This window comes from Manduca sexta, unplaced genomic scaffold (assembly GCF_014839805.1).
Source record: "Manduca sexta isolate Smith_Timp_Sample1 unplaced genomic scaffold, JHU_Msex_v1.0 HiC_scaffold_52, whole genome shotgun sequence".
NCBI classification, from domain to species: Eukaryota; Metazoa; Arthropoda; class Insecta; order Lepidoptera; family Sphingidae; genus Manduca; species Manduca sexta.
Genome location: NW_023595319.1, coordinates 223,414 through 233,610, shown reverse-complemented (window position 1 = coordinate 233,610; position 10,197 = coordinate 223,414). Strand labels below are relative to the sequence as shown.

General features: G+C 38.3%; 4 protein-coding genes across 4 annotated transcripts; 2 read left to right on the top strand and 2 right to left on the bottom strand.

Moving 5' to 3' along the window:
• Positions 1–3,439: 3,439 nt before the first annotated feature.
• LOC119193421 (chorion class CA protein ERA.1-like) lies at positions 3,440–4,151 on the bottom strand. Its single transcript, XM_037447020.1, has 2 exons — positions 4,051–4,151; positions 3,440–3,900 (listed from the first exon to the last, which is right to left on the bottom strand). Exons 1-2 carry the CDS (start codon positions 4,099–4,101, stop codon positions 3,496–3,498), a joined length of 456 nt encoding a protein of 151 aa, XP_037302917.1. The 5' UTR covers positions 4,102–4,151; the 3' UTR covers positions 3,440–3,495.
• Positions 4,152–4,426: 275 nt separating this feature from the next.
• Positions 4,427–5,492, top strand: LOC119193419 (chorion class B protein M2410-like). Its single transcript, XM_037447018.1, has 2 exons — positions 4,427–4,528; positions 4,853–5,492. Exons 1-2 carry the CDS (start codon positions 4,478–4,480, stop codon positions 5,423–5,425), a joined length of 624 nt encoding a protein of 207 aa, XP_037302915.1. The 5' UTR covers positions 4,427–4,477; the 3' UTR covers positions 5,426–5,492.
• Positions 5,493–7,726: 2,234 nt separating this feature from the next.
• Positions 7,727–8,726, bottom strand: LOC119193420 (chorion class CA protein ERA.1-like). The gene is made up of 2 exons (XM_037447019.1): positions 8,619–8,726; positions 7,727–8,191 (listed from the first exon to the last, which is right to left on the bottom strand). The coding sequence occupies exons 1-2, from the start codon at positions 8,667–8,669 to the stop codon at positions 7,802–7,804; spliced, it is 441 nt and encodes a 146-aa protein (XP_037302916.1). The 5' UTR covers positions 8,670–8,726; the 3' UTR covers positions 7,727–7,801.
• Positions 8,727–8,983: 257 nt separating this feature from the next.
• On the top strand, positions 8,984–10,197 carry LOC119193418 (chorion class B protein PC10-like). Its single transcript, XM_037447017.1, has 2 exons — positions 8,984–9,087; positions 9,554–10,197. The coding sequence occupies exons 1-2, from the start codon at positions 9,037–9,039 to the stop codon at positions 10,121–10,123; spliced, it is 621 nt and encodes a 206-aa protein (XP_037302914.1). The 5' UTR covers positions 8,984–9,036; the 3' UTR covers positions 10,124–10,197.

Genomic DNA, 10,197 nt, shown 5'->3' with positions numbered 1-10,197 from the left:
TTAATATCGCAAAATATATTGAGAATTTAAATGTATACCAGCGGCTCAGCTATGTTGGTGCTTACGGCTACGGTTACGGTGCTTTTACTAAAACCGTCCATCATTATAAAAAATGTAACTGCGGCTGAGCATTATAGTGAAATACAAAATTAATTCCCATAATCATTATTATGTTATCATTTCCTCTGGTCGTCTGTGGCAATTTAAATTAATGTAATAAGGAAAGAAAAAAATGTTTAATTTTTCTAAAATTATATTGTATATTTCAGTGAAGGCTTATTTTATAGACGTGAAGTAAATTTTGTTGGTTGCATTTTCTAATCTTACGTGGTATTCACTTCCGATAGAAAATAATAAGCAATAATGTTGATTTGATTTTTAGGTTAGATATTTATTCTATGCTAACTCTATATCGACTAGTTAGACAATATATTCGATATGGCAAATATAATTATTTACTAGCTTTTACTCGCGGCTCCGTCCGCGTAAATGTAAATAAATCTGAGGTCAAACGGAGCCCTTATTTTAAGTTAGACCTCTAACAATGCATCGGTGGAAACTTCATTCAATTCCATGCAGTAATTTTCGCGTGATACAAATAAAACCCACATACAGACCGAGAGAGAAATTTTTTAATACTTGTTTTTAGCTTTTGTTACCCCTGTAGCGTACGCTATCATTTTATTTACTTTTTCTAAATAGTCAACTGCATAGTTTGTAGCTTCTTCTTCTTGTAATGCCTCTTCTACTAGTGAAGATTGATAGGTAGCTCAGCATAATATCCTCTATTGTCCTTTATAAGATGAAATATTTATACACCGCTTGCAAACCTGGTTCATTTGCGTATGTTTTATAACTACGACTTTTCTTCCCTTCGACCCGGTTTCCGTTGCCAGCTACCTTTTCCATCATTATGAGTAGCTGGACAAATTCAAATTTTCACTTTGTTAAACTTCACTCTATTCTAACTATATTTTTATTTATCAAGTTTTCCATTATAAAAGTAGTAGTTTCCCGGGAGCCTATGTTCTTCCCAGGGTTTCAAACTGTCTCCATACCAAATTTTATCTTAATACGTTGGGTAGTTTTGAGTTTAAGACGTTCAGGCAAACGGATGCAGCGGGGACTTTGTTTTATAATATATTTTTTAGAACTTTTTAAGAGGAATAATCCCGACATACATCATTGTTGCATAACTTTAACCGTTTACGCAGCGCACGCAACGGAAGCTCTCAAAACGAATAAATTGTCCCCGTATTTGTAACATGTTTCATTACTGCTCCGCTCCTATTGGTCATAGCGTGATGATATACAGCCTATAGCACCCCACAAATAAAGGGCTATCCAACACAAAACGAATTTTTCAGTTCAAACTGGTAGTTCCTAAGATTAGCCATTACTGCTCCGCTCCTATTGGTCATAGCGTGATGATATTATAACTTAGAGCATTCCACGAACAAAGGGCTATCCAACGCAAAAAGAATTTTTCAGTTTGGACCGGTAGTTCTAGAGATTAGCCATTGCTGCTCCGCTCCTATTGGGTATAGCGTGATGATATATAGCCTATAGCAATCCACAAATAAAGGGCTATCCAACGCAAAAAGAATTTTTCAGTTTGGACCGATAGTTCCTAAGATTAGTAAACAAATATAATGAGAAAGCTTCGAACTGCTAAGCTATCGGGAGTTACACGTGTCATTGTGAGTCAACCATAAAAGATAGACATATGCTGTCGTGGGATATTTTTACATAATTTTAAGGAGAACATTTCCGTCATACATGATTTCTATATAGCTTTTACCATTAAGGTTGCACACGCGACGGAAGCTTAAAAAATGGAGTAACTTCTCCCGTTTTCCCAACATTTCCCTTCACTGCTCTGCTCCTATTAATTGTAGCGTGATGAAAAGTATACTATAACCAGCACAGGAGTATGAAAAATAATTGTACCAAGTTTCGTTAAATTCCGTCGAGTAGTTTTTGTTTCTATAACTGTTTTACAGTCTGTCAGACAAAAATTTTACTTATTGCATTTTTTGCATCAGTATCGATCCCTAATCACCCCCTGATAGTTATTTTTGAAATATATTTCATGTACAGAATTGACCTCTCTACAGATTTATTATAAGTATAGAAGAAGATAGATAGATATAGATAAAAAAAAATAAAGAGAATTTTCTTTACTCATACAAAGGAAAAAAATGATTCAATTTGTTTATTATTATTATTTCAAAATTATGAAAATATATAGCTTCAAGCTTGGTTATAGAATATAAATACATTAAAATACATATATACGTTAACCTTTACGATGAACATCTTTTCAACGTGTTTAATATTCTTTGTCGTTTTCGTCCGTCTAGTAAATATAAATATCAGTACCTATTGTAATGCCATATTGTTATACAGCTTAATTTATATTACCTAATCGATAAGGAGTTAAAAATGTGCTTCGATATCTATATTTTTTTGACATTGAATTTATTTAGTCCTCTTTTACGGTAAATTAAGTATAAGCATTTATAATTAAATAATAATAATAATATCAGCCCTGTATTATATACTTGCCCACTGCTGAGCACGGGCCTCCTCTACTACTGAGAGGGATTAGGCCTTAGTCCACCACGCTGGCCTAGTGCGGATTGGTAGACTTCACACACCTTCGAAATTCCTATAGAGAACTTCTCAGATGTGCAGGTTTCCTCACAATGTTTTCCTTCACCGTTAAAGCGAACGATAAATTCACAAAGAATACACACATGATTTTTTAGAAAAGTCAGAGGTGTGTGCCCTTGGGATTTGAACCTGCGGACATTCGTCTCGGCAGTCCGTTCCACACTCAACTAGGCTATCGCCGCTTTATAAGCTTCTCATAAAATAATGTTTCTGAAAATCAAATACTGTAAGATACATATGTATAAAATATTTATTTATGCACAGCTCTCATGCTGTATTCTTGTAAAAAATAAAAAAATATAGAAAAAAATAAATAAATAAAAATAAGTACAAAAGGTTTTATGCCGTTAGGCAATTTCTGTCACAAAAACTCTTTGGGTGAATATAAGAAAAGGAATAAGAGAAGACAGTCTACTGAATAAAAATTAAATTAGGTTTAATAAAAAGAATAATAAATACAATAATCCCAATTGATAATTATGATATATACATAAATACACACAAAATGCACTTACATAACATATCACTTATAAATATGCATACACATTATGTTTGTAATTAATTATAACCCATATTTATAGAAAATAAATCATACACATCAATGTATCTGTTCCGTGAGAAAGAAAATATGTTTCTGTCAAGCTTTTTTAACGATGTCATTGTTTAATTAAACCAAGATGATTTATTTTATAATAATAAATTTATATTTGCTGTGCTCAATTCGTTAAACTGTTGTATATGCCTTATAAAAATAAACAACTCAATCATTGCTATTCATTATTTATTTTATGCAATTCGGATTCGTACTAGTGATTATAATCAGTAGACGTAAGGTCCGCCGCAGCCGCAGCCGCAACGTCCAGCGATGGAGACAGCACCAGCAGCAGCAGCGGTGCCGCCGAACTCTACTGCACCGATGATGGGCACCTGACCGGCGACGGCGGTGGTACCAGCCACGGGCAGCTCACCAGCCACAGCCACGTTGCCGATGCCAGCACCACCGTAACCACCAAGACCGTCATAACCAAAAGCTCCGTAACCAAGACCGCCATAGCCGAATCCATCATAACCAAGACCGCCATAGCCGAAACCGTCGTAGCCGAGACCGGCGTAACCGATGCCACCTAGACCGCATCCACCCCAACCGGCATATCCAATATCTCCGTAGCCGTAACCAAGACCGGCGCCATAGTAGCCGGTACCGAGGCACGCACTGTAGGCATTCTGAAACAAATATAATATTCTAAGTTAATATATTTCAAACTTGATTCTTTACTTTTCTAAAGGTTTTCTTTTGATAGAAAAACATATAACAATTATATAAGTTTAATAAGGCTTTACTAAAGTGATTCATATATCAGGTTTGTTACTTACGTGGATGAGGCAAGCCTGAACGCAGAGGAAGAGGAAAGCGAGAGTAGACATGTTTATTTCTACTGGAGACTCACTGCAGAATGATAGTACCTGACTGCCACGTCGCTTTTATACCTGTTATATTTAATGTATTTACTTAATTTAATATTTATTTGTTTAATTTCATAATTATATGTTATTGATAATAATACTACTATATTGCACGTAGCTGCAGGTAGTCGATGAGTTGCTCAACTTCGTTCTCTCGTTAATTATGTTTGGTATATCTGGACAGTTTCAACTCAAGGTCACGGGTTGCACAACTGTAATTATGATTAGGGTAATGCGTCGTATAACACTATCACGAACCCTTCCATATAAAATAGCCCCATTTCGTCAGGAAATCATTCTGGTTTCTATTTTCGCTGAAACATCAACAGTATCCAACATGTCTGCTAAAGCCGTACTTGCCTTTTGCGCTTCGGCGTTGATGGTTCAGGTGAGATCCCCTACAATTTTATATCTATATTACACTGTTGCATACTTTTTATTTTTATTTCGAATAAAATATCAACTTCTTGGTTTCTCTTTCTTAAGGAATTGCTTATGCACTATTTAATTATATCTGACTATACAAGTACTATTATTTTATGAGTCTAATAGAAAGAAAAATAATTGACTGTGTCATACACGTGATATATGTTGAAAGCTAAAATAAAACAAGGTACATAAAATATATTCCATGTCCGAACCGCGAAAACGAGGTGATCATTTATTTATTATTAAAGTTAATGTTACTGATATTAACTTCTTTTAATTCTAGAGCGCTGTAAGCAGTTGTCTTGGACGCCTCGGAACTGGCTGGGGCTATGGCGGTCTCGGCTACGGAGGTCTCGGCTGCGGAGGGTGGGGCTACGACGGATTTGGTTACGGTGGTCTCGGCTACGCTGGATTAGGTTACGGCGGTCTTGGCTACGCTGGATTAGGTTACGGCGGTCTTGGCTACGATGGATTCGGATGTGGCGGACTCGACGCTGCCTACGGTGGTGGTCTTGGCGTCTCCAGCGCTTCCCCCATGGCCCCTACTGGTCTTGCTGTGGCTTCTGAAAATGTATACGAGGGTCCCGTTGCTGTCGCCGGTAACCTGCCTTTCCTGGGTACCGTGGAAGTTGCTGGAGAGTTCCCCACCGCTGGTGCTGGTGCTGTCTCGTACGGTTGTGGTGATGGTGCTGTCGGCATCGCCGCTGAGGGTCCCATTGGTGCTGCTGTCGGTCCCGCCTACGGATACGGAGGTCTGGGTGGATTCGGTGTCGGACTCGGCTACGGAGGCTACGGACTCGGTTACGCCGGTATCGGTGCTCGCGGCTGCGGTTGCGGCTGCGGTGCTTGGTACTAAACTAATAATGATGCGATCCCAACATGACGACATGAAAATACATAATATACATTGTGCAACAATATAATATTTTATTTAATTCAATCAATCCCTTATATTTTAACGCCCGTATTCGTAAACATTATTTATCTAAGGACAGATTATTGCTGTGATAACAAGTCTGTTTCTCAGCTTTGTTTATCTGATAGCTTGCTGTTTGTTCAGCTTTGTTTATCTGACAGCCAACTAGATTAAAGTTGTATCTCAATATTAGCCAATCGCAACAACCCTATGTCTATGCACTGCGAGGGCTGCCATGCCGTCAGCACTAAGATACATACTTGTTAACAGTCCTTAGATAAATAACGTTTATGAATACTGGCGTAAGTCTAAAGTTTAATCCCATGTGATCGGATAGAATTTTCGCGGTGATAGACCAGGCCCGTTTTAAAAATAATTGTTATTTATATATTATTAATAAACCTTCATCGTACATCTTTTGGGGATATTTGTGTCCCCGGGGGGTAAATGAGATTGTTATTATACCCCAGATTTGAAGGGTGGCATATTACGCATATTTATTTATGCACTTTATATACAATAAATGTAGTATGTAGGCGAACTCAATGTCCTAGGCTTAACGTTTAGGTTCATCGAACATTAGACTCAATGATTCAGGGGAAAAGTAGCTCCTTCCGTTCTCTAAGCAAGGTTCTGTGATCCTGAGGGTATTTTCACCACACTTTCTCCGAAAACATTGATAGAGTTATAATTCTACGCCTACATGATGCTATGGTATCATGAGACAGGAGATACTTTTATGTCTGGAGTTTGGGCACCTAGACTCGATTTTTTTTATGAAACTAAAGACATAATACGTCTTACTTTAGACACTAACGTTATAGCATTTAGTTTTACACCTGTAATATAGTCAAATTTGAATGGAAACATTGCATGGCATTTGTCGGTGCTGTTGTGCTTGTTAATGAGTAATTACGTACCTCCTATTGCTTAGACATTTGATGATAGGGTAGCTTTTGAAACAGGTATACAATTTTTATTTATATATGTAATAATATTTAAATAAAAATTAATATTTTATTGTAGAACTAAAATTTTAAATATGAATTTGTTTTAATAGCTCATCTCATCTCTCATCTCATCAAATGAAAATTTCAATTGATTGAATAATTCTTAAAAAAAAGGTATCACGCTTTGCATTCTTTCCTAAGATAGAAAAAAAATGGTAAAGCAATGGTAAAAATCACGAAATAAAACACATTTATTAAATTATCTAAAGCAAAATTACCAATGTTCAATTATTTTAAAATTATTTATTTAACAGTTTGCCAGCACATCTGTGCTGTGTATCTACACTGCTACTAGATTAGAGGCAATAAATCCTATTATCATTATAAAATCTAATAATCATATTCATAGCCGTTTTTATCGCTCCGTCCTCAGATAAAAAACGTCTATGAATAAGGGGGTAAAAGTTTAGGATAATTTTGGATAACCCGCAGAAAAGGCTTGACGGATTTTAATGAAATTTGTCACACAGGCAATATGCACGATTAACGTATTTATAGTATATACAACTTTTTACCCTAGTAAATTAGGAAAAAAGTTGCATATTAAAATTACACTATTTTTCGGATTTTGTAGCCATTTTTATATTTTGATTTTCTCCCGACGTTTCGAAGACTTTGCTGCCTTCGTGGCTCAAGGGGTGTTGGTAATCCGCTATGTCAAAATTACGATTACTACCTGCATTTTACAATTATACTTTTTAAATTTATAGCTGTTGGTGGTCCGATCTACGGAGAATGAGCTCAAATCGTCTTGAAGTCTAACTAAACGAACTTAACTAACTAACGAAGGCTGAAAAGTCTTCGAAACGTCGGAAGAACATTACACTATAAAAACCGCGATAAAATTTGTCTTATATTCGCGTAAACATAAAAAATTGTTATAAAAGTGGCATAATAATTTAATCTAAAAAAACCTTAAACAAGGGAACAATTAAAATCTTCTTGACTTTTCGGTCAATCTTAAGCTGCTTCCAGTTGCAGCTGAATAATTTTAAGAGCAATCACAGTTTTACTACTCGATATAATCATATCGTTAACTAATCAGTTAACTAGGTTAGGTTATCCATGACAAATACAATAAAAATTTCAAGTAAGTATGTACGTTTTTGTTATTTCAATAGATTTTTTATATTTTACCGCCGTCTATGACTGGCGTTAAAGCATTACTATAATATATATTTTCGACTATATTTACATTTTTAGTACGGATATTACAGAAAAAAAACAATGCTGCATTTTTATCATTTATATATTGTTCCTTTGTCAAGTAGTCATGTTAAGTCCAAATTCGCGACAGTGCATGTAATCAGTACACGTAGGGTCCACCGCAGCCGCAGCCGCAACGTCCGGCGATGGAGACAGCACCAGCAGCAGCCGCGGTACCGCCGAACTCCACAGCGCCGATGATGGGCACCTGACCGGCGACGGCGGTGGTACCAGCCACGGGCAACTCACCGGCGACGGCCACGTTTCCGATGCCAGCACCACCATAACCACCAAGACCGTCATAACCGAAAGCACCGTAACCAAGGCCGCCATAGCCGAATCCGTCATAACCGAGGCCGCCATAGCCGAAACCGTCGTAGCCGAGACCGGCGTAACCGATGCCGCCTAGACCGCATCCACCCCAACCGGCATACCCGAGATCTCCGTAGCCGTAACCAAGACCGGCACCAAGGCACGCGCTGTAGGCATTCTGAAATATTAAAATAAAATTATTGGTTCTTGAATCTCTAAAATATATTTGTAATACATATAACTATTTTGCAGTTCATTGTGTACACAATTATGCATTTACCAACTCTTTAGAAGCATGTTAATGGAGTTAGAGCTGTAAGGTTCTTGATATAATGCCTAGAGCAGAAAAACAGTTTGTATGCTTTATATATTTATTTTAGATTTGATAAAATAGTTGTGAATTACCCGTGATAATTGATTCTCACAAAGATGCTATCATCTTTATGAGAATCAAATATCACACTGTGGGTCATTAATAAGGTTGGCGAACCTTTAATAGATTAGTTACCCTTTTACATGCCCGTTTGGGGATAAAGACTTGTATGTCCATACCCAGTAGTTGTGATGTTTTTTACTAATGTTATTATATCAAACTTTTTACTCACGTGGATAAGGCAAGCCTGCACGCAGAGGAGAAGGAAGGCGAAAGTAGACATGTTGATGTGATTCCACTAAAGACTCAGTGTAATATGATTACAATAAACCAAAGCAGCGTTTATATACTTATGACATTCTATCTACATTTAATAAAAGTAGGTATTTGTCTAATTTCGTAATAGTTATTATACAATTATTTGATAGGAATACTAGTGTTTTGCACGTACGCAACATTAAACTGTCGAGAGAGTTGCTCAATGCGTCACTCTCAGTATTGCCTGAGGGATAGTAGACAAGGTCATATTACTCAATGTCAATGCCTAATAGGATAACGAACTCTATGCTATCCACTCTTTCATATAAAACTTCCCCGCAGCACGAGAGAATCATTCCGTTTTCAACCTCCGTTGGAATTAATCCACAATTATGTCTGTTAAAGCTATCCTCGCCTTTTGCGCCTCTGCCCTATTGGTTCAGGTGAGAAAAAAAAGACACTGTTTTAATGCATTATTATTATTATTTTTATACTGGCACGATAAAGTGACGCTGCGACTGATGGTAAATGGAGTGGGGTCCAATAGAATGTCGACTGACGAGAGATGATTACCCTTCGACAGTTGACACAATTATGCCGGCCTGTGGGAACCGGATATACACCGCCTGATCCTGGAACGCGACACACTTCCGTGAGCCACTATGGCGGGTTTTAACACCTTGTGTACGGCGGCCGCTATCCGGGCCGATATAAAATATGTCCTACAACCAGCATTAATTATTGTTCTTTCAACAAAATATTCCACATATTTTTACGTATTGGTACACATATATTATCTTCTTATTTATTGTTTCTCACTTTATATTAATATCTGATATACTATGTCAGAACTATTATATAGAGATTGTTATAGTATTATAATTATTTTTGTATAAATATAAATTTTAGAGCGCTGTGAGCTCCTGTGTCGGACGCCTCGGCACCGCCTGGGGCTACGATGGTCTGGGCTATGGAGGTCTGGGTTACGGTGGATGCGGCTACGGTGGTCTTGGCTACGACGGATTCGGCTATGGTGGTCTGGGCTACGGTCGTCTTGGCTGCGGCATTGGCGCCATCGCTCCTGCTGCCGATATCGCCGTCGCCAGCGGTCTAGGAGCTGCCTATGGTGGAGGTCTCGGCGTCTCCAGTGCTTCTCCCATGGCCCCCACCGGTCTTGCCGTAGCCTCTGAGAACATATACGAGGGTCCAGTGGCCGTCGCCGGTAACCTGCCTTTCCTCGGCACCGTAGAGGTTGCCGGGGAGTTCCCCACCGCCGGTGCTGGTGCCGTCTCTTACGGTTGTGGTGATGGTGCTGTCGGCATCGCTGCTGAGGGTCCCATCGGTGCTGCTGTCGGTCCCGCCTACGGATACGGCGCTCTGGGTGGATTCGATTACGGATTAGGTTACGGAGCCTATGGACTCGGTTACGCCGGCATTGGCGCTCGCGGCTGCGGTTGCGGATGTGGTGCTTGGTACTGAACATTATTCTAATATTGGACACTTTACATACGACCCGGTATTTTGTTGTAATATAACTAATACGCAAACATCTA

What these genes read in the sequence shown, in the direction of transcription:
- LOC119193421 (XM_037447020.1), bottom strand. Translation starts at nt 4,101, where the DNA reads ATGTCTACTCTCGCTTTCCTCTTCCTCTGCGTTCAGGCTTGCCTCATC. An exon ending in TTCAGGCTTGCCTCATCCAC is followed by an intron (nt 3,901 to 4,050) that starts GTAAGTAACAAA and finishes TATTTGTTTCAG; the next exon opens with AATGCCTACAGTGCGTGCCT.
- LOC119193419 (XM_037447018.1), top strand. Translation starts at nt 4,478, where the DNA reads ATGTCTGCTAAAGCCGTACTTGCCTTTTGCGCTTCGGCGTTGATGGTT. An exon ending in CTTCGGCGTTGATGGTTCAG is followed by an intron (nt 4,529 to 4,852) that starts GTGAGATCCCCT and finishes TTTTAATTCTAG; the next exon opens with AGCGCTGTAAGCAGTTGTCT.
- LOC119193420 (XM_037447019.1), bottom strand. Translation starts at nt 8,669, where the DNA reads ATGTCTACTTTCGCCTTCCTTCTCCTCTGCGTGCAGGCTTGCCTTATC. An exon ending in TGCAGGCTTGCCTTATCCAC is followed by an intron (nt 8,192 to 8,618) that starts GTGAGTAAAAAG and finishes TTAATATTTCAG; the next exon opens with AATGCCTACAGCGCGTGCCT.
- LOC119193418 (XM_037447017.1), top strand. Translation starts at nt 9,037, where the DNA reads ATGTCTGTTAAAGCTATCCTCGCCTTTTGCGCCTCTGCCCTATTGGTT. An exon ending in CCTCTGCCCTATTGGTTCAG is followed by an intron (nt 9,088 to 9,553) that starts GTGAGAAAAAAA and finishes TATAAATTTTAG; the next exon opens with AGCGCTGTGAGCTCCTGTGT.